The sequence below is a fragment of the Carcharhinus amblyrhynchos genome, chromosome 12 (genome assembly GCF_965287045.1).
Source record: "Carcharhinus amblyrhynchos chromosome 12, sCarAmb.v2.hapA, whole genome shotgun sequence".
In the NCBI taxonomy this organism is placed as follows: domain Eukaryota; kingdom Metazoa; phylum Chordata; class Chondrichthyes; order Carcharhiniformes; family Carcharhinidae; genus Carcharhinus; species Carcharhinus amblyrhynchos.
The window spans coordinates 20,632,782-20,656,570 of NC_137335.1; the positions used below are offsets into that span (position 1 = coordinate 20,632,782).

Below are 23,789 nucleotides of genomic sequence, written 5' to 3' on the forward strand. Positions count from 1 at the left end.
CAGAGAATTCCAGAGATTCACCACCCTTTGAGTGAAGAAGTTCCTCCTCAACTCCGTTCTAAACTGCCCCCCCCTTATCTTGAGGTGGTTAGCACTGCTGCCTCACAGCACCAGGGATCTGAGTTTGATTCTCAGCTTGGATCACTGTCTGTGTGGAGTTTGTATGTTCTCCCTGTGTCTGCATGGGTTCCCTCTGGATGCTCTGGTTTCCTTCCACAGTCCAAAGATGTGGAGGTTAGGTGAATTAGCCATACTAAATCCTCTCTCAGCATACCAGAACAGGTGCCATAGTGTGGCGACTAGGGGATTTTCACAGTAACTTCATTGCAGTGTTAATGTAAGCCTACTTGTGACTAATAAATAAATATTTAAAAAACTTTAATGCTGCTATATAACCATAATTGTGGTCGCAAAGTAGTTACGTTACTGGACTAGTAATCCAGAGGCCTAGATTGATATTTAAACCCCACCATGGCAGTTGGGACATTTAAATTCAGCTGATCATCTAACTGCCCCATTTTTATAAAAATCCATCTGGTACACTAATGTCTAAGGAAATAAATTAGCTGTCTGCTTTCTCTGACTCCAGACCCACAGCATTGTACTTGGCTCTTAACTGTCCTCTGAAATGTTCAAGCATGTTACTCAGTTGTCACCGGCACAAGGGCAGTTTGAGATGAGCAATAAATGCTGGCCTTGCCAGCAGTGCAGATGTCCCCTGAATGAATAAATTAAGTTATAACTTCATATTATCTAGGAACGGACAGTGAAATTCTTGCACTATAATTATGCAAGCCATCTGGTCAGAATATAAATTATTTCCAGTGCTTTTTTTCTAACATTAAAAGTGGAAATAAGTGTTTTTCAGTTTCATGCTCTGCAAAGAGAGAAGGTAATTTTTACATTGTGTGCTATTTTCTAAGCCTTGCTAACAAGAATTTAATTTTGCAACTATTTTGCTTCTCTCATCTGTTCAGCATTTAAAAATGTGATGCTTAAATCCAAATGTCAGTAAGGTCCTCTGGGTTTAATGGAAAAATGCATCAGTTGCTGTGATTAACTCAGCTTGGGCAACAGTTGGGTGCTCTAGAATTGGTCTCTGTGCCTCTGGATTGGAGGAAGAAAGATCTCTTGGGGCTGTGACTACTGATTGCTATCCAGGGCCCTCTGGTGGAACTGGATGTTAAGCAAGTAGAGGATTGTGTTAAACTGCTAACATTCGCTATTGACTTGATCAACCTAAGTCAGCATTTGACTCGATAATTTGCCACTAGTTTAACTGTTATTAGTTATTAATGTATATAATAAAGATTGCATGAATTAAGCATCTAATTCTTAAATTTATTTTGTAGGAAGTTTGCAGTATCTACAAAAATTCCAGATACGAAAGGCTGCCAAAAATGTTGTGTTGGTAAGGAAATATTTTCTCACTTCTTAGATATCTCCATGTAAAGTGCTGGTCATAGTCAAGTTGAGAATAAGAACATAAAAAATAGGCCATGCTGTCCTTCAAGGTTGCACCATCATTCAATGATCTTCTATATTTACTCCACTGATCTGCAGTATCCTCGCATCTGTAGATTCCTTTAGTGCCTAAAAATCTTTTGAACCCAGTCTTGCATATACAGAATAACTGGACATCCAGTGTTCTCTGAAGTAGAGGATTCCAAAAATTCGTGACCATCTATCAAAAACCTGTATTTTAAAGCATCTTCAACATTCAAAGGTGTTATACAGGGAGCAATTATGAAACAAAATACACAAAACCACATAAGGATTTATTAGGTCAGATGATCAGAAGCTTCTCCAAAGAGAAAATATTTAAGGAAGAGGGGTGGAGACAGTTAGAGAAGGTATTGAGGAAACTGAAGGCAGGACCACCAATGGTGGAGCAATTAAAACTGGAGATACTCAAGATGCCAGAATGAGAGGAGGGCAGATATCTTGGAGGATTGTGGACTCAGTGAGGATGGGCAAAGTCATGGTAGTATTTGAAAACAATGAGAGTTGCTTGATCAATGGAGTTTAACAAAGGCCAGAGAGCACAGGCATGGTGGATATCCAGGACTTGGCTTGAGCTAAAACAGGGGCTGCAGTGTTTTTAATTACCTCAGGCTGATGGAGAGTGGAATATGGGAGACCAACTAGGACTAGTTGGACTAGTTAAATCTAGTGGTAATTAAGGCACAAAAAGCTTTAATCAGCAGATGTGCTGAGATAGGTGAAGTCAAGTGATGTTGCACAGGTGGAAATGAGTAGTCTTAATGATGGTGCAAATATGTGGTTAGAAACTCAGATGGGTCAAAGTTACACCATTTGTGAACAGGCTAGTTTAATCTTACACTGTTGTCAGGGAGAAGGATAGAAAGATAGGTAACAGAACTTGGGGAGGGAAGCAAAAACAATAGCTTCAATTTTCCCAATAAGTCAGCTCATCCAGTACTAATGTCATATAAGCCTTCTGAATATTTAGCAACAGTGGAGGAGTCAAAAGAGGTAGTGGTGATGTAGAGTAAGATGTTAACAGCGTACTTGTGAAAACTAATTGATAGGGCAGCATGTAGATGATAAATATAAGGGGGCCAAAGATAAATCCTTGGAAGACATCAGAGATAATAATGCAAGAGTGGGTAGGGTAGTCACTGCAAGTAATTCTCTAGCTACAATTAGTTAAAGATGGAACCAGTTACTAGCTACCTTGTCCAGCTGGATAAAATGGGGAGGTTTTGAAAGGGGATGGCTTGGTCAACTATGTTAAAAACTGCAGCTAGGGCGAGGAGGAAAGTTTACCTTTGTCACAGTCACATGGGATATAATTTGTGATTTTGATAAGTGCAGTTTCGGTATGTGGCAGGGCTAGAAACCTGAAAGGAGGGATTCAAAGATGGAGTTCTGGGAAAGATGGGAACAGAAATGGGTGCCGGCAATATGGTCTAGGATTTCGGAGAGGAAAGGGAGGCTACAGATGGAACAGTTGTTTCCTCCCAACATGAACGACCTTGTGTTTATTTGCATTGAACTTCATTTGCCAGTTGTTTTCCCATTATGCAAATTTATGAATGTCTTGTAATTAATTGCAGTCCTTGGTTTTGTTGTCATCTGCAAACAAGTTTTCATTTTTCGTGCAATCCAAAATATTATGTGCAGTGCTGGAAAAAAATACTAAGTTGCTTATTGTTTGTTACAGTAAGAAATCCTTACACAGGACACAAATACCTTTGTGGTGCATTACAATCCAGTATCGTCTTGTTGGAGTGGGTTGAGCAAATGCAAAAGTTTATGTTAATCAAAGTAAGTGGAACATTAAAAATTATGCAGCTTTGTGCTTTCATTCAGTCCAACTCCAAAATGTGGATTTACTTTTCCTGTAAAATGCACGTGAAAAATAGATAATGCAACATAGGGACAAACATTAAGAGCCAATAGGTTATTATTTCGATGGGTACTTTTTGAATGTCAATCTTATGAATACCATGTTTGTGCACCCAAGACAGCAATCTTGTAATTTGTCCTCTGATATTTATCAAATTGTAATCGTTCTGGATTGCAACAAAATGGATTTCTTGAAGACTAGTGTTCTAATGAGAATTATGTTCTCTATTTCCTGACACTTCAAATGCATATAAGGCAGATCACCTCCACAAAACTCCGACTGGGTTGTGACAAATAACAATAAAGTAACTCTCTGTGCCAAAATTGTTCAGAAGAAATTACACCAGAGAACACTAATGAAACTTTCATTTAAACAATTTAGCATTATCAAATGGCATACAGTGCATGAAAACATAGCAAAGTTCTTCAATGTTGGCCTTTGTGTTTAAAATGTCCAAGGAGAAAAATTGGTTAAATTTCAATGATCTGAACTTTAAAAGAACACTGAAACTTTAATCGTTGGGGTTTCATTTAATGTGTGTGATGCTTCTTGTTTTACATTAGTCCCACGGTTTGATTTTTTTTCTCTGAGGAAATATAAAATGATGCCCTAGCATGTTGATTTCAGTAAAGAAACAAAACTTTATCAAGTAGTATGATTTGAAACCGCCAATCCAAACTCTACTTCATGCTTGTTTACTGAAACAGGTTAGTTAGAATTTTTGTTTTTCCTTCCCTGTTGGAGTAGGGGGGCAAAAACTGTTGGGTCTTTCTTGATTGAAATAAGTAGTTTTACTCATTTATAACCAGTTTGTGAGCAGTGCAACATCGTAAGCGAACATTGAGGGTAGGAGGACTGTTTTTTTCCTTATGTAATAAACTTGTACCTTGTTTTCTTTTTCATGAACTTTCATTTTATTCCTGGTTTGGTTTGACTTCCCTGCCATTATATTACAAATGCGCCATGTTTCACTATATTTACAAAGATGTATATCTTGCAAAATCATTTCATCTGACTTGCTTTGTTTAAATAGTAAAGTATGAATTAAGACATTACTAAGTAGTTCATTAATAGTCTAAAATGAGAAATTTATTGAATTATATTTATTAATGCATTTGGCACACCCCAGCGATTCATCCCAGTGTAATGTAAAACCTGTGAATTTTATTTTTTTGCCCTAGCATGTTGACTTTCCTCTGCCAAATCCATTGAAAGTTTTTGAATTGCTAGTGGTCCCAGAACAAGAATACCCACTGTTATGTGTTGCTGTCAGTAAAGGAACAGAACTTAATCAAGTAGTACGATTTGAAACCGTCAATCCAAATTCTACTTCATGCTGGTTTACTGAAACAGGTATGTCAGTTCTCATTTATTATAGATAATAGCAAGTGATTTTTATTAGAGTTTTTTTAATGTTTTGGAAATATATTATGTGATGACATATTTTGAATACTATATGTAAAAAAAATTTAAGATTGCCATACAAAAGCTAGATCAAAAACGATCAAGACAAGGATTTGAGTGGGATTCCTCAGAATTCTTGTTATAGAGCAACATTAGGATAATAGAGATTACCCACCATTGTTCTCAATAGGAGAATTGAGAAGGAAGAGCGATGGATGTGGTTTATATGGACTTCAGCAAAGTGTTTGATAAGGTCCCCCATGCAAGACTTCTTGAAAAAGTGAGAGGCATGCGATCCAAGGGGCTGTTGCCTTGTGGATCCAAAACTGGCTTGCCTGCAGAAGGCAGAGTGTGGTTGTGACTGGGTCTTTCTCTGCATGGAGGTCGGTCACCAGTGGAGTGCCCCAGGGATCTGTTCTAGGACCCTTGCTGTTTGTCATTTTCATAAATAACCTGGATGAGGAAGTCGAGGGATGGGTTGGTAAGTTTGCTGACGACACGAAGGTTGGTGGTGTTGTGGATAGTCTGGAGGGATGTCAGAAGTTGCAGCGAGACATAGATAGGATACAAGACTGGGCAGAGAGGTGGCAGACGGACTTCAACATGAATAAATGTGTGGTGGTCCATTTTGGCAGGTCCAATGGGATGAAGGAGTATAATATCAAGGGTAGGACTCTTAGCAGTGTAGAGGATCAGAAGGACCTTGGGGTCTCTTAAATCGGCCTCGCAGGTGGAGGATGAGATCAAGAGGGCGTATGGTGTACTAGCCTTCATTAATTGAGGGATTGAGTTTAGCAGTTGGGAGATAATACTGCAACTTTATAAGACCCTTGTCAGACCCCACTTGGAGTACTATGCGCCGTTCTGGTCACCTCACTACAAGAAGGATGTGGAAGCTCTTGAAAGGGTGCAGAGGAGATTTACAAGGATGTTGCCTGGATTGGGTGGCATGCCTTATGAAGATAGGTTGAGGGAGCTAGGTCTTTTCTCCCTGGAGAGACAAAAGATGAGAGGCAACCTGATAGAGGTTTATAAGATGGATTCTTGGAGGCTGTTTCCCAGGGCTGAAATGGTCGCTACGAGAGGACATAGGTTTAAGTGCTGGGGAGTAGGTACAGAGGAGATGTCAGGGGTAAGTTTTTCGCTTGAGGGTGGTGAGTGAGTGGAATAGGCTGCCGTCAGTGGTGGTGGGGATGAACTCGTTGGGCCCTTTTAACAGACTTCTGGATGAGTACATGGGATTTAATGGGAATGAGGGTTACAGATAGGCCTGGCAGGTAGGGATAGGATCAGCGCAACTTGTGGGCCAAAGGGCCAGTTTGCACTGTAGTGTTCTATGAGATACACATAGCCTACTTACGGGGGGAAGAGAGGATGGCAACGAATAGATCAAAGTAAACTCTTGCCATTTTATTTATGTTTGCATTATTTTGCCTATTTCTTAGTTGTGTATTTACTGGTTTTCCAGTACAATCTGTATAGTCTCTTTAGCTCAGTAAAAGTAATCATGGGGACAGTTTTTACCTTCTCATTCCACTGGCTGATGGGTGGGGCGGGTCGGTAGGATCACGAGAGAGGCAAAAAATCTGGTTCACACACGATTTCGTGCCTTTTTCAATATTATTGGCATCAGATATCTGGTAAGATCAGGTTGATCTCAATATTTAAATTCTGTGTTAAATAGTGAGCCTGGGACAGAATTGTCCGGGCTAATTTGCCTTAGCAGACTCGCTGGTGACGGTCCTCACTGACATGGATCATATATGGTCCCCATCGTCGGGGACCTGTCATGATGGCCTTGCCAGTAGGACTGGAGGCCGTTAAGACTCCCGAGAGGTCAGGGGTGAGGGGTGCCCCTTGGGCGGTGTCAGCTTGGCACACTGGTAGTGCCAACTGGGCAGTGTCAAGGGGATGGGGCCTAAAGGGAGGCAGGCAGGGGGACACTGTGCACTCTGCAACCAGGGGAGAGGATTGGCTGTGGAGGTCAGTGATATCTGGGGGGAACAGAGATCTGTGCATGTGCAATTTCACACTGCTCTCAGCTGCCTGCTTTCAGGTGAGCCCCCCTCCTCCTGCTAGTGGGAAACAGATCTTGCTTCATTTTTTGCTCAAGTGTGGTAAGACTGGTTTTTTAACTTGCCCAAAAAATCAGCATGATTCTCTCCTGTTTTCATGCTCATTTGGTACATAGAAATTTTTTGTAAGATCACCCCCCATGTCTTTTGACACAGTAATGTTGCAGTACTGAAAAAGATTAGATTTGATCGAGACACTTTCTTTTCTATAGTCATATTACATATCTATGTAAATCATTACACCATGTCTGAGCCTACATTTTTTAACTTCTTGAGAGAGAACAATAATATGAAAGTAATGTCTATTTAGGTCAGAAATTTGCTGTTGGCCCTTTTACTGGTTTAGGTAGATATATGGCTGCATTGGTGCGCAAAGGTTGTTGTCATTGCCTCTTTTCAAAATAATGCTATGAAAAGAGGCAATGTACTTTGCAGCTGTCATGTGTGAATCTATCAGTATGAGCATTTGAGCATAAACGGGTGTTGTAAAATGAAATTTCATAAGTGGTTAACATTTTTTTTGAAGAGAGAAATTTATCTTGCATGATCACTTAACATCCTGTGCAAAAGAGGATTGAGTCAAGAAACACCATGTTGCTCTTGCCATACAACCATAATTTGTGGAAAGAGAGTGAGCATGACTTAATTATGTAATTTGTGGAGTTAAATAAATATTCCGCAACTTTGCCTCATTTCTTGTCTTCCTTCAGATCATTTAAGAGGCAAATGTGAGTATTTACTGAAGTCTATTTAAAAAGTTCAGGTTTTGAATTTTATTTGTATTGCCTGTTTTGCTTCACAACTATAATTTAGCCTAGCATTTATAAAAATAACACTTCAACTCGAACACAAACAATTGTAAGGAAACAAACATTTTGAGATGATTGTCTAAGGTGTCAGAATAAAGCAGCTTTTAATCACTTTTTACTCACCAGGGAAATATCAATTTAAAGGATAAAAACTCTCAGCAAAGTCTGAGTAATTTTCACTGGTTCACAGACTATTTCACAGGGAACATAAATGCTTTAAAAAACTGCAGATGTGCTGAGGATAAGTAATACTGTGTTATCACTTGTTACAGATATGCCACAGGCAAATGTCATCCACGTGACTCAGCTAGAGAGAGATACAATAATAGTCTGCATGGATCGTAAGTTTTTTAAACAGAATAATTTTTTTTCAAAAATGGCTGTTTTCATGTCCTTAACGAGTACCATATTGAAACATAAATGCTGTAGCTAGTTTTTTTTTATTACTTGTAGATATTTCTGAATAACTTGAGTTCTTTCTGTGAGCTAGCACGGGCACAATGGATAGAATACTGCCTTCTGTGCTGTATCATTCCATGAGTTTTGTGACCAATTTATAAGCAACAACTGGCACCCATTGCTAATATCAATTGAACAGGTAAACTTCTACTTAACCAAATGATATGCCTTCAAACCAATCTCAAAAGGATAGAACAAAGAGAATCACAACACAGGAACAGTCCCTTTTGCCCTCCAAGCCTGCACTGACCATGCTGCCTCCTATCCCCTATCCTTCCGAGGACCATATCCCTCTATTCCCATTCTATTCATATAGATGTCCAGATGCCCCTTGAAAGTACTATTGTATCTTCTTCCACTATCTCCCCCTGCAGTGAGTTCTAGGCACCCACGAGCCTGTGTGTAAAAAAAACTTGCCTTGTACATCTCAATGTAGATTTATGTATGAGTGTGCCCCCAGCCCCCCCCTCCAATATTCTAAGCCATTAGCTTTTTGTTTGTATGCCTCTTCTAAGCAAGATTAATAATTTAGTGCCAGTTTGTTCTGAGTTATTGCCAGTATTGTTACTGACCCAACATAATGATTTGAGACTATGCATGTTGATATCATCTTAGATACTTGTACCTGACAGGGAAATTTTAATTCCTTTAATCTGAGTTAAATGAAAGTGAAAGGGCAGTGCCCAAATCTGCTTTCTAATCTGGCAACCTTTTTTGTGCGTGACAGTGAGGGTGGGGTGCATTTGTGCACACAAGAAGCTACATACATTAAGAAACTGGGCCCTGTTCTTTGTAGACAGGAAGAATATGTACATTGTGTCTGTTTCAGCTAAGCAAAATAAATTAAAGCTATTCATTGATGTATTCCCCAAGGCAATGCCTTGATCAATCGGAATCAAGCAGTCTGGTTTATGTTTCAAACAATACTTGGCAGTTAATTGTCAGTCACCATCAACTAGTGCATTATCCATAGCAACACCTCAAGCAATCAAGACTTTTATACTGTATAAATTTGTTGATTTGTATTGTATTCTTGTGAATATCCTGATGAGTACAAGATGAAAAGTTTTGACAGAAAATGTCTCTCCTGAGCAATACAGAAATTTACCATTTAAATTAATCAGTATGTTATGAATCCTTCAAAGGTATTGTTTCAGATTCAGAACTCTAGGATTTATTTGTTGAAGTTATTGTCTCCTGAAAGACTTTGTTATCTAAGGATGTCACCACCTGTTGACAAAAATTAATCAAGCTCTCCCCATACCTTCTGATAAGAGTGTATATTATAAGTAGCTAGATTTCCAGGGTTAGACATAATTTGGCTTCAACTCCCGGCATGCATAGCAGAATTCACTACTAAGTTCCAGCTTATAAATATACTAAACAGATTTGCTGTGTTCACTGCAAACCATGTCAATTAATAGTTAGAAAGTTAAGAGCTAATTTGGCTCCTATTTGGTTGAATTGCAGGTTTACAGAAGGCATAATAAAATGTAGCAAGGCTTAAGCGAGTCATATTTTAAGATTGGTTTTGCTCAGCTGGTTTACCTGAGATGGATTTTCAACAGATGATCATCTTGTGTTGACTTGTTCCAAGATACAGTATAGGAGTACATTTTTACTAATAAGCTAATTTTAGAGAGATATAGATATAAAGCAGGTTGCTATTTTTATATTCAAACCAATTACATTTGCTGTTGAATTTGCCTAGCTATATTAAGTATATAATACTGTACTTTGAAAGTGTGCGTATAGATTTTAAATTAAAAAAGTACTAATTCAGTAAATGATATGCCCATTTCAGTAAATGGGCCCTTAGTTAGTTAATTAGCAAGGATATTTTGTTTCACAAGTATTTGAAACACTTCTAAGGGACTACTTTTGCATCTGTCTTTAAAAATGTACCAAACCAATACCATTCAATTACTTATATGTTTCACTCTGTACTATAACATTTCTAGGCTGTTTAAAGATTGTAAATCTCCGAGGTAGATTGAAATCAAGCAGAAAGCTGTCGTCAGAACTGACATTCACTTTTCAAATTGAGTCAATAGGTAAGGATTTCCCTTTAACCTTAAGGAGATGTTGCACTAAAACAGGGTGTTACTCAAAGTGGGAATTACTTGTGAAGGTGTGTAGATATTGAATTTGTATTGCTTCTTATGCTGCATTGTCCAATTTACAAGTTTATCAGCTTGAATCTATTTTTGCCAAAAGGCATCACTTTAAATTCTCAATTCAGTTCAACAAATTTTCAACATGAGTCTGAATTATGAAGGCTTAAATAGATTCAACATAAAATCCAGTTTTCATTTCCAGTATTAACACACTCCTGATATTCAGACTTGGATTCATTCTATTTTGAACAGTGCATCTTTTGCTGTTCCACCTATACCTGCTGAAATCATGCGGATCAGGTCTGCATGGAACACAGTTAGATCAGTCAGTACCATCACTGATGTCTTGTTCAGCTATCACCATTGTGCTGTGCTCGCTAACCTGCGTTGGTTCCAGGTTAAGCAGGATCTTGATTTCTTTATCTTTGCTTTCAAATTTCTCCATGGCCTCACCCCTCCCAATATCTGCAATCTCCTCCACTTGCCTCTCAGATGTCCCTGCTCTTCCAATTGTGGTGTGTTGATTTTAATTATTCTGTCTTTGGCCACACCTTTAGTTGCCTAGGTGCTAAGTTCTTGGATACCCTTTCTATATCTTACACTTCGCTTTCCTCCTTTCAAACATTAATTGAAACCTGTGACCAAGCTTTTGGTCACTTGAACTAGTATCTTGTGTGGCTTGCACTTGTATTTTGTGTGATGCACCTTGGTATGTTTTTTATTACTGTTAAAGTGTTGTACAGAAATAAATTGTTATGAAGCGTGGACACAGGTTCTGTACACTTTTTGCAATTGTTCAATTCCATGTGTAAAACGGAGAAGTAATTATCCGCCTATGAACACTGGCTTCCAGATATACTGGCGGTTGGCAAGGTCCCAGTATTTCACAGAAGAGCTTTTGAAATATTCCAGTTGACACACTGGCTATAGAAAAACAAATTTAGATTGGCTTCCATGAAAAGATATAATGCAATATCGAGGACATTTGTTATAGTTTCCTTTTGCGTGTCATGTTTCTTCACCATGTTTTCATAATGCAGTTCTGCTTCAGTCACATTTAATGCTTGTCAGTGTTTCAAATGTCGAAATATAACTTTTTAATTTGTTGAAATCTTTTAATGGCATTTTTGGTTTAAGTTATTTAATGATTGTTCTTGCCAGCTGAAACTCAGTAGACAATAACATGCATTTTCCCATTTGTTAGTTTGTTTACAAGATAGTGTTCTTGCTTTCTGGAAACATGGAATGCAGGGAAGAAGTTTTAAGTCGAATGAGGTAAATGGAACAAATATTCTCATTTCTATCTTATTTGTATTGTAACGAATCTTTTGAAAGACAATAACTTGACATCACAGATTTACTACAGTGTTCAGTTAACTATTCAATTTTGTATAGCCAATGATTTCCACTTGGATGTGCTTTTATTGGATATGTTTACTCCATATAAATATTCATCACGAAGTACAATATGATAAAATAGCTCATGCTCACTTTCATATTGGTCGTCTCGCATTGGATTGTCTTACAGCGGAAAACATCTTTCATGTGTATTTGAATTATTCTCAAAACAAGACTTGGTTTTCTACTTTAAGAATCGTAGAGTAAATGGTGAAGAAGCAGATGTTTCTTATCTTTTGATAAGCTGTCAATTTTGTTCTAACTAACATAGTTCAGGGATTAATCTGTTAATAATGGATTGCTGTTAATCCTGAAAACTACTTTTTTCTAGATTACACAAGAAATTTGTGATAATTCAAGAATCTTCAAACTTTTAGGCTCTGACAGGTTAGTAGAATGCAGACCTTGTGTGATAATGCTTCAAAAAAAGCACTTTACTTATTCTGTATTTCAAACTTGTTTAGATGAAGAGCAAATCTAAACCTACTTCAGATTTTCATGTTGCTTTTGGATTGGAATGAGGTTGAGGAAAAGGTTACACTTCGTATTTTTTAATACAGTTTTCTTTCTAGCGAAAAGTACATAAAGAACCACGTTGAAGCTAGATTATATTTAATACATTGTAGATTTTAACACTAAATTTACTGCAGAAAATGACAATCCACATTCAAATGTGTAGATGAGTAAAATTAAAATAGTGGATAGAAACATGAGAGTTGGGTCATTTTTGAAGACTAGGCTTAAATTAGTCATCATCATTATTCAAATAAAAGTTAATTAATAGAATATTAATATTCATGTTTCTGGTTGGTGCAATTAAGTTCACATACATCTCCATAAATATAGACAATAGTATTTCTTAATCAACAAGTCAAAGATGTCCTTTTGTGATTTCGAGAAGTGGTACCATAATCCAGTGAACTGGCCTTGACATATCCAATAATTGAAATCTGATTGTCAAGGTCTGTTGTGGTTTTAACTGTTTATTTAATTAGAATGTTCAATTCGCACAATCTAGTTTGCCAGGAGTTTTTTTTTTCCATGTCCTTACATTATGGGCCTTATTGGTGTGGCTGTATAAGTGGGGCCGACCCAATTTCTTTATGTATGAATCTAAGAAAGTCATGGCTGGATCAATCCAAAAGGCTAGATCTAAAGATGTGCAGGTTACGTTGATTGGCCATGCTATATTACCCCTTGGTGTCCCAGGATGGGTTGGGGGAATTGACAGGGTGGGTGCATAGGGTTGCAGAGATAGGGCCTGGGTGGGATGCTCTGTCGAGAGGTTGTTGCAGACTTAATAAGCCAGATGGACTCCTTCTGCAATATAGGGACTCAATGATTCTATATTCTATACTTGTATCTCTACAAGGGGTTGCTAAATAGCAAATCACAAGAATCTTGTGTTTCTGCCCCTTTCTGTCATTCTCATCCAATGGACTGGGAAATGCAGAGATCAGTTGCCAGAATGTCACAGTTGCCCTACTTGAGATTTGTAAACTCAGCACAAATGTGATATTGTATCTAGGATCATCTTGGACTGTAGAATTTAGTAACACAGAACAATGCCAATGTGTCTTTGGTGACCCAAACATTTTTTAATTATAGTTTGATTTGGATGCTGATTGAATAATCATAGATCCCTTAAATATGCTTTATTATTTTCTTGTAGGGTGGTGGTACTGGAAAGTAGACCAACAGACAACCCGACTGCCAACAGCAACTTGTACATCTTGGCTGGCCATGAAAACAGCTACTAATTGCCATCAGATGATTGAATGGGAGTGTACATAGAAAATACAGAATTGCTTTCTTCAGCATTGAAGAACGTTTGAGGTTGTTCAGAAGCCACAGTATTGTCTATTTGTCATAGACAAAATTAATCAATATTTTATTTATTGTGGCATGAAACCTATATGGAGGACATGTGGAAGTGCCACAGCCACCTTAAGTTCAAAATACTACACAAGTGCTTGGTTTACCATATGTAATCTATGTACATAAATGTGTAGTTTATTCAGTATGTACTTCATATTGTTGAAGTCGCACACTATAGATCTTAATGTAGATAGTAGTGCATATGATGTACAGGTAAGTATTTTACTTTACCAATGTGTATAGGTTTGCATGATGCAAAACTTAATTTGGGTACTGCTTTTAAGGAATTATTTTGGTTTTACTTTATTCAGTTGAAATTAGTATATATTTTGCAACAAGAAATGAGCAGTATACCCATCTAATCATCTGACTAACAGTTGCATTTTAAAGTGTAATTTAGTCATTTGGATATGAATTGGAATAATCTTTGAAGGGTTGTAATCCAAACATCCATTTGTATGCTTGTTGGTTTTAACAGTTTTCTTGCAAGTACACTGGTATTAAGTTTGCACAATAATGCTGATAAAATGTGATGTATTTTACTCATGTGGTTAAGTTGTGAATTGTAGGACATCCGTTTGGATTTAATTGTCCTATTTCAAGAGCAGTAGAAGATTGCTACAGTTTAATAGCTGTTGATGTATGTTATGTATCATGTTTTAAACACGTAAAGTTGGGTTGGCCTACTTTTACTATCCTAATGACATCTGGATTTTACTTGGTTAAAAAGTAAATATGACAGTATCCTTTCTCTGCTCTGAAGTCATGTTAACCCCACCTGGCAAGACTCCAAAAGCAAATAAGATTGTACTTTTTTGTATATGGAAAAATGAAAACACTGTAAAAAGCTTAAACTAACAATGATACCAACATTCAAAATGTTCAACAGTCTTGGTTCATAAAGTAATACACAACTTTTGGTGTAACACTATATCATTGCATTAATATCACTCAGTAATACATTTTCAGCTGCCAATAACTTTTATAACTGAAACATGACATGACTTTTCTAAATGCTGGGGTTTGTTTGAGACATCCTATTACAGTTTATTGATTGAAACTGTTCTTTGTGTAAGCCTCATTCTGCCAAATCTATAAACATACTTCAGAATTTCTCCCCAAACTCTTGTACGCTCCCTTACACGTAGCAAAAGTTAGTTGTGTTTCTACCTCATGTAGATACAATTTTTGTGGGAAACACTCAGCACAAAAACATTAGTATTAGAGGTATTCTGATTCAGTCAAGTTGCAGTACCTAATATTTGTATAAAGTATCAACATAATTGCATATATGGGCTTGTTACTTTTTTTATATATTTCCATGTTTTCATTTGGTATGGTCATTGGGAACAAAATGTTTTGATTTGTATTGATTAGCCAAATTACTGACATGATCCATTCAGATGTTTCCTGTTATGTATATACTGTAAAATAAATTCAAAGGGTTTGCATTTAAGGTTTTCTTTGTAAATTATGTTGGTTTGAAATAATATTTATGTTAACTTTATTGCTTTTATTAATGCTCTGCTTTTTTAGGCTAAAAGCCAACTCTGATGTCCAATTAAATTAAAAGTAGATTTTTAAAATTGGGGGATAATTATTGTATGAGAGCAAGTTGGCCTCTATCCATTGGAATTTAGAAGAATAGGAGGTGAAACATGCAAGATCCTGACAAGGTTGATGCCACAAGAATATCTGCCCCTGTGGGAGAGAACAAAACTAAGGGACACAATTTAAAAATAACAGGTCTCCTATTTTAGATTAGGAGAAATATTTTCTCTCTGAAACTAGAAAATGATAGAGGCAGGGTCATTGAATATTCTTAAGGCAGACATAGACAGATTCTTGACTAACAGGGTAGTGGAGGGTAGGCCAGATAGTGGTGTTGAGGCCACAATCAGATCATTTATGATCTTACTGAATGGTGGAGCAGGCTCGATGGGCTGATTAGGCACAGGAATAGACCAATTTGTATGTATGTTCGTATTACTGCCATGACTCAGAACTGGAAGCACAGATATCTGTAAATGTAAGATGTCCAGCTAGTCTGTATTGTTTAGTGACTGTACCATGCAGAGTATCCAAGAAGTCACAATGTGAACTATTAACAATTTTTTGACTATAGTATACCCAACTCACTATTGCATCCCAACTGTCTTAATTTTACTGTTAATTAGGTGAATGTAACGCTTAAGGAAATAATAGTTTAAATTCAATTCAACAGTTTTAATGCAGGATAATAAAATCTGCTTTTTCTTAGGGATGAGTGGTATTAATTTCGATACGTAACTAATATTAACAATGTATTGAAGATTAAATATTTGAAGTTTGTCGAAAATTATTTTGTACTTGGAATGCAGTAAACAAATACTATTGTATAACCTCTATCACTGTTTAATCTGTTGGTACTTTCTGGAAATCTATGGTGATCTAATTATTTTTAAAATCAAAAGATTAGAACCGGAATTGCCATTCAGGCCAGTTACCCCACTTATTGTATAGCTTCATTTAACTCGGACAGTTCTTATCTTTTTATGATTTACTGAATAAGGAACCAAAGTGATGTATGTTGATATGACAGCAGCCTTTTCAACATTGATCACGTGTACTGTGTAATGAAATTAAATTAAATTGAAGCTTAACATCTGAAGAAGATAAGAATGCCTTGGAAAGAACATTTGTTAAATGTCCTTGGCTGAAACATAACATTACTTGTATCATTTTAGACAGCTGCTTATTTATGGTTAAAAATTCACTCAACATTGGGACATACTCAAACATCCTGTTACCTGCAATGCTGGTCAAGCTAAATACTACTGTCATAACCATTAATCTTGAACAGTTACATTTTTTAAAAATGCCGTATTTGACAATTAATGATAACTTTAGTATTCGCTCCACCTTTGGTTAAAACCCTGGTAAGTTTACTGCAGTCAGATGTATTTCAAAATTTTAATTAACATCAATTGGGTTTAAAACGAAATAACATATTAGATTTCAGAATATTTCATGCAACATGTACATGCCTGAAGAAATTCTGAAGTTCACAGTAGTGGCTTTTAACATTTTTTTTCCAACCACAACATCTGGAATTCTTGCATTGCATTCCCTCCATCACTTTTGAAGATCTAAGTTTTGCATTATCAAACCATGTACTTGATTAACCATCATCAATCTTACTGCATTACCCCATTACGGTTTAAATATGTATGTCTAAGGCCTGTTTTTTAATCTATATAGATAGCAATGCTTTGTAGAGTTCCCTGACAATATACATTCTTCCATGTTCATTGAACCTATTAAATAAATTGTCATCCTGCTTGGAGATGGGAAATCACCAGAGAATGCAAACTATCTAATGGTTCCCTACCATGTGTGATCATTACTAATGTCTGTACGCACATCCTCATATAATAGGTCGTTGTTTTACACTGGGAAAGCTCAAATTCAGTATTCATGTGATGGCTGTTTATGTTAAGAAGTCTCACAACACCAGGTTAAAGTCCAACAGGTTTATTTGGTAGCAAACACCGTTAGCTTTCAGGACTCTGCACCTTTGTCAGGTGAGTGGGGAGTTCTGATCACAAACAGGGCATATAAAGACACTGTGTTTGTGTCAGAATTCCCCATTCACCTGACAAGGGGCAGAGCCCTGAAGCTAGTGGCGTTTACTACAAAATAAACCTGTTGGACTTTTAACCTGGTGTTGTGAGACTTCTTAGTGTTTACCCCAGTCCAACGCCAGCATCTCCACATCATGGCTAGTTATGGCAGGGAGTAGGTGAGCCATTCAGGTCAAGAAGATTTCAATTCCTGGTTTCTGCTAATGTATAATGATTTGCAATTCGACAACTTGCAGAACTCTGGTGTTGAAAAAGATGGTGCAATTCACAGTCACGACATTTGTTTTAAGAAGTATTTTGAAGTGTAGTTACTGTTGTAATGTGGAAAACACAGCAGCCAATTTGCACTTAGCAAGCTTCCGCAAACAGCAATGTGCTGATAACCAGATAATCTGTTATGATACTGATTTGAGGAATGAATGCTGGCCAGGTTATGGAATCTTTACACCCACCTGAGAGAGCAGAATGCACCTCAATTTAATATCTTATTCAAAAGTCAGCACCTCTGACCATGTACTTTACTGGAGTGTCAGCTTAGAAATTTTCTAGAGGATTTGGACCCACAACTTTCTAATTCAGATGAGAATTCCACTAATTGAGCTATGTCTAACAATGACAAAGGAGAGACCACCAGATTTGGTTAACCTCCAGTGGAAGTACACATGCGGATATCAAGTGAGGACATTAGGCTCAGCTGTGAAGCCTCTAGTAAAATAGCTCAGCAAACACTAGAGCTCCCACAAGAGGAATAACAAAGAACAAGTGGAGCCACATCGCAGCTAGAGGTCAATGTCTTCAGGAGGGGAAATACGTTTATAGATTTTCTGTAATCTGTCAAAATGAGTAGAATCATATTCCACCTTAATCAGTGCTTTAAGAAAAAAAGTTTTTATATTCTCAAAGCTGTCTCTATGTGCCTGTATTCTATGCTAATTGATATCAACTGCACATGAATGTTAGTCAATCACACTTATTACATTATTATTCTGCCATTGCCTTTAAGTTTCAAAATCTGTAATTGTCATGAGTTCCTTATAATTACTGACTTGCATCAAAAACTGTGAAGTCTGCTTGAAACTTGGCAGAAAGGACTTCTGTGATCAAAACAGTTGCTGAACTACAAGGATAGTAGAACTTTATTCCTCCGGTTGTAATGAGACATCAGATTCTGGCCAGAGAATCATTTCTCATTCAAAGAAGAAGAGTATATTGATCAAGAAGGTAATGCAAGGTCATTTAATTGCTTTAGTACTCTTTGGCTGATGAGACTGGTGGATTTGATGCATTTAACAGTTGGAATAGGTCTGACTCTGAATAGTAACTCTACCTATGATCAACATATCTAAATTTACTCCCCTATAGAGTTTCTCAAGTTTTATTTGACATTGACTAATGCCAATTTAACTAGATTCTGATACAAGATCACAAAACGTAGGAGCAACAGCAGGGCATTTGGCTCATAAAGTCTCTCTGCCAATCAAGCCCCAACTCATAGAGCCTCTCTGCCAATCAAGCCCCTTCAGAATTTCATGTTTCAAAAAGATCACCTGTCATTTTTCTAATCTCCAATGAGTATATGCCTAATCACAATATAACCCCTTCAACACAGGAATCAGCCAGTGAACCTTGTATGAGCTGTTTCTAATGCAAATATATCCATTCTTAAGGGGACTAAAACTGTACACCATGTTCTTGCCAATGTGCTATATAACGGTAGCAAGACATCCCTAATTTAGTACTCCACCTCCCTTACAATAAAGATCAACATTCCTTAATACTCTGACGAAAAGTCATCTGTTCTCTCTCTCCACAAATGCTGAAGTTTTAACTTTTTTCACAAACACAATATTAAACTTAAAATTATCCCTTGTTTCTAATACCCACAAATAGAATTGTAGATTACGTAAAACTACCTGTTTCCTGACAACACAAACAAAGTTACAGCCTCCCAATGGCTCTAGTTATATAATTTGCCTGTGCACTAATCATAGTAAAGGCTGTTCCAATGGGATAGCTGTCTTATTTCCCCAGTACCAGTGTCCATAAATTGAAACTTATTTCTCCCACACCAATCTTTTGAAGTATTCAACTTTCTGATCTTATTTACTTTGATAAATAAATACTTTATTTCCTTATTACCTGCATAACTAATTTTGTGATTCATGTACAAAAACACCCAGATGCCTCTTCGCCAAAGCACTACAAAGTTTCTCCCATTTAGATAATTTGCCTAAAATTAGTGGATAGCCTCACATTTATCCACGTTAAAGTTGATCTGCCACATTTTGCCCCATTCACTTAATCTATTTATTTGTATATTTATTTCATTTTAAGTTTATTAACTGCCCTACATTTAGTTATACTTTGCCAATGTAGCTCCTTCCTAACAATATTTAAGCGGTATTTATGTGGTACAGAGTATCAATTTGTCTGTGTTGAGTTGGGCTCAGTCAGGGTGACTGCAGAGCTTATTGCAACTGTACAGTGTGCTTTGGAAGGTAAAATGTTAGACTGAGATGAGACACAGACATTCCCTCCTATCTTTGCAGATCTGAGAAGTGTGTCTGCTGCAGTTGAGCTGTCACCAAACAGCCCTTGAAAATGCTAACTCAGTTCCAAACACCTATCCTCTAGTGCAATGTAATTTAAAAGCTTGAGCTCACAAACGGCCATATTCACTATGATAGTTTCCAGCTGTTGTCTTATGTGCAAAGATGTTGCCCGTATCTTTGGTGCTCGATATAAATCTTGATATCACACCATGTTAACAATTTGGATGAATTTAATAATCATAAGAACATAACATAAGAAATAGGAGCAGCAGTAGGCCATCTAGCCCTTCAAGCCTGCCCCGCCATACAGTAAGATCATGGCTGATCTGCCGTGGCTCAGTTCCACATTCCCGCCCTCTCCCCATAACCCTTACTCTTATCAAAAACCCATCAACCCGCTTCTTAAAAATATTTAGCGAGGTAGCCTCCACCACTTCAACGGGCAGAGAATTCCAGAGATTCACCACCCTTTGAGTGAAGAAGTTCTTCCTCAACTCCGTTCTAAAGCGCCCCCCCCCCCTTTATCTTGAGGCTGTGCCCCCTAGTCCTACTGTCCTTTCTGAGCAGGAAGAGTCTCTCCACCTCTATCCTATCCATCCCATTCATCATCTTATACATCTCAATGAGATCTCCCCCTCATTCTTCTAAACTCTAACGAGTACAAGCCTAGTTTATTCAGCCTCTCCTCATAGCTCAACCCCCTCAACTCCGGCATCAGCCTAGTAAACCTCCTCTGCACTCCCTCCAAGGCCAAAATATCCTTGCGTAAGTACGGCGCCCAAACTGCACACAGTACTCCAGCTGTGGCCTCACCAATGCCCTATACAGCCACAGCAAGACCTCCCTACTTTTATATTCAATCCCCCTCGCTATGAAGGCCAGCATCCCATTCGCCTTCCCGACCACCTGCTGCCCCTGCAAGCTGGGTTTTTGCGACTGATGCACAAGGACCCCGAGGTCCCTCTGCACCATCGCCTGCTGCAGTTTTTCTCCACGTAAGTAATAATCCTTCCTACCATTATTCCTACCAAAGTGGACCACCTCGCACTTGCCAACATTAAATTCCATTTGCCAGTTCCTGGCCCATTCGCCCAGCCTATCTAGATCCTTCTGCAGACTCTCCACACCCTCCCCGCAATTTGCCGTTCCACCAATCTTGGTGTCATCAGCAAATTTCGACACCATACACTTGGTTCCCTCCTCCAGATCATCTATATAAATGGTAAATAGCTGAGGCCCCAGCACTGACCCCTGGGGCACTCCACTAGTCACCAACCGCCAATCCGAATAGCACCCATTGACCCCCACTCTCTGCCTCCTATTTGACAACCTCCCTACTTTTATATTCAATCCCCCTCGCTATGAAGGCCAGCATCCCATTAGCCTTCCTTACCACCTGCTGCACCTGCAGGCTGGGTTTTTGCAACTCATACACAAGGACCCCGAGGTCCCTCTGCACCGTCGCCTGCTGCAGTTTTTCGCCACGTAAGTAATAGTCCTTCCTACCATTATTCCTACCAAAGTGGACCACCTCGCACTTGCCAACATTAAATTCCATTTGCCAGTTCCTGGCCCATTCGCCCAGCCTATCTAGATCCTTCTGCAGACTCTCCACACCCTCAAGTGGGTTGCAGCTACCTGAATAGTCTAGCACCATCAAGAATTCTATTGCCTTGGTGCATTAGGAGACAGCTGCTTTTTTGATATTCTGAGCTTGGACATACAGGGCATTAGGTAAGCAAAAAAAATCAAGTGCAGTAAATAATGAAGAAAATGGTAACAGGAAAACTGGTAAAATGTGAAGTGATATCTTTTGGTAGGAAGCATGATAGACTAAATCAAATAGTACCACATTTAAGGGGGCAAGAACAAGGAGAGTTGGGGGTGCATGCACACAAATATTTGATGTTGGTGGGACAAGTCAAAACTTGAAAATGGCATAAATAATCCTTGGCTTGATTAATAGAGGAATGAAATATAAAACTCAAATCTTCATAAAACACACTGTTAGGCCAAAGCTGGAGTATTGTGTTTACTTCTGAGTAGTAGCAGACGATGTGGAGATGCCAGCGTTGGACTGGGGTAAACACAATAAGAAGTCTCTCAACACCAGGTTAAAAGTCCAACAGGTTTATCTGGTAGCAAACGCCAGTAGCTTTCAGGTGAGTGGGGAGTTCTGATCACAAACAGGGCATATAAAGGCACACACTCAGTTTACAGAATACTGATTAGAATGCAAGTCTTTATAGCTGATCAAGTCTTAAAGTTGCAATGTGAGTGGAGATGTGTATTGTCTCCAGACAGGACAGTAAGTGAGCTGTTACAAGCCTATGCAAGTCATGGGGGTTACAAATAGTGTGACATGAACCCAAGATCCCGATTGAGGCCATCCTCATGTGCGGAACTTGGCTATCAGTCTCTGCTGAGTGACTCTGACTCTGTGCTATCGTGTGTCATGAATGCCGCTTGTCCTAAGATCAGAGGCCAAATGCCTGTGACTGCTAAAGTGTACGTCAACAGAAAGAGAATAGTCTTGCCTGGTGATTGTCAAGCAGTGTTCATTCATCCGGTGTCATAGCGTCTGCATGGTCTCCTCAATGTACCATGCCTCGGGACATCCTTTCCTGCAGTGTATCAGATAAACAACATTGACCGAGTTGCAAGAGTATGTACCTTTACCTGGTGGATGATGATCTCATGTGAGATGGCATCCATGTCAATGATCCAGCATGTCTTGCAGAGGTTGCTATGGCAGGGTTATGAGATGTCGTGGTTGCTGTTATCCTGAAGGCTGGGTAGTTTGTTGTGGACAATGGTCTGTTTGAAGGCAGGGTGTGGGGATGGCCTTGGCGAGATGTTCGTCTTCATCAAAGACATGTTGAAGACTCCGGAGAAGATGTCATAGCTGCTCCATTCTGGGGAAGTACTGGACGACGAAGGGTACACTGTCCGCCGTGTCCCGTGTTTGTCTTCTGAGGAGGCTGGTGCGGTTTTTCGCTCTGGCGCATTGGAACCATTGATCGATGAGTCAAGCGCCATATCCTGTTCTTATGAGGGCATCTTTCAGTGTCTGGAGGTGTCTGTTGCGATCCTCCTCATCTGAGCAGATCCTGTGTATACAGAGGGCTTGTCCTTATGGCTTCTTTAATGTGTTTAGAGTGGAAGCTGGAGAAGTGGAGCATTGTGAGGTTATCCGTGGGATTGCAGTACAGTGAGGTGACCGTCCTTAATGCAACCGATTCTAGAGAGTAGTCCATGGCGAGTCTGGTGGGATGGAACTTGATGTCGTCATATAGTTGTTTCAGTGTTTGTTCACTGTGAGTCCAAAGGAAGAAAATGTCATTGATGTATCTAGTGTATAGCATCAGGTGAAGGTCCTGTGCAGTGAAGAAGTCCTGTTTGAGCCTGTGCATGAAGATGTTGGCATATTGAGGTGCGAATTTGGTCCCCATAGCTGTTCCGTGTATCTGAATGAAGAACTGGTTGTTGAAGGTGAAGACATTGTGGTCCAGAATGAAGCAGATGAGTTGTAAAATTGCATCTGGAAACTGGCAGTTGCCGGCATTGAGTACTGAGGCAGCTGTAGCAACGTCATCGGTGTGGGGGATGCTGGTGTAGAGTGCCTAGACATCTATTGTGACAAGGAGTGCTCCTGGTTCAACTGCTCCATGTGTGCTAAGTTTCTGTAGGAAGTCCGTAGTGTTGCGACAAAAGCAATGGGTACAATGGGTTTCAGGATGCCCTCGATGTAGCCGGAGAGGTTCTCGCACAGGGTCCCATTGCCCGATACGATGGGATGTATCTGAGTATCAGGATGTCATGGCTTGGGAAGTTATTTACTAGAATGGTACTGAGGGACCGGAGTGACTGAAAAGACTGGGATAGTTCTCCTTGGAGGAACAAATGTTAAAAAGAGATTTGACTGACATTTAAAATCATTGGTTTTGATAGGAGAAACATAAGAACATAAGAAATAGGAGCAGGAGTAGGCCATCTAGCCCTTCGAGCCTACCCCGCCATTCAATAAGATCATGGCTGATCTGTCGTGGCTCAGTTCCACATTCCCGCCCTCTCCCCATAACCCTTAATCCCCTCTCTTAT

General features: G+C 38.8%; 1 protein-coding gene across 12 annotated transcripts in view; it reads left to right on the forward strand.

Annotated features, from left to right (window-relative positions):
• LOC145350833 (mitogen-activated protein kinase kinase kinase kinase 3) overlaps window positions 1-14,969 on the forward strand; it is a 309,442-nt gene extending 294,473 nt beyond the window's left edge. For 9 of the 12 annotated variants that reach the window (XM_080200175.1, XM_080200178.1, XM_080200182.1 and 6 more), the window contains 9 exons: window positions 1,353-1,411; window positions 3,188-3,291; window positions 4,555-4,726; window positions 7,563-7,580; window positions 7,934-8,002; window positions 10,082-10,174; window positions 11,442-11,512; window positions 11,967-12,022; window positions 13,308-14,969. In XM_080200175.1, the coding sequence (XP_080056301.1) occupies window positions 1,353-1,411; window positions 3,188-3,291; window positions 4,555-4,726; window positions 7,563-7,580; window positions 7,934-8,002; window positions 10,082-10,174; window positions 11,442-11,512; window positions 11,967-12,022; window positions 13,308-13,395 (730 nt within the window). In that variant the 3' untranslated portion in view covers window positions 13,396-14,969. The remainder of the gene's footprint in view (window positions 1-1,352; window positions 1,412-3,187; window positions 3,292-4,554; window positions 4,727-7,562; window positions 7,581-7,933; window positions 8,003-10,081; window positions 10,175-11,441; window positions 11,513-11,966; window positions 12,023-13,307) is intronic. The other 3 variants (XM_080200176.1, XM_080200181.1, XM_080200185.1) reach the window with 1 other exon arrangement.
• The last annotated feature ends 8,820 nt before the right edge of the window (window positions 14,970-23,789 follow it).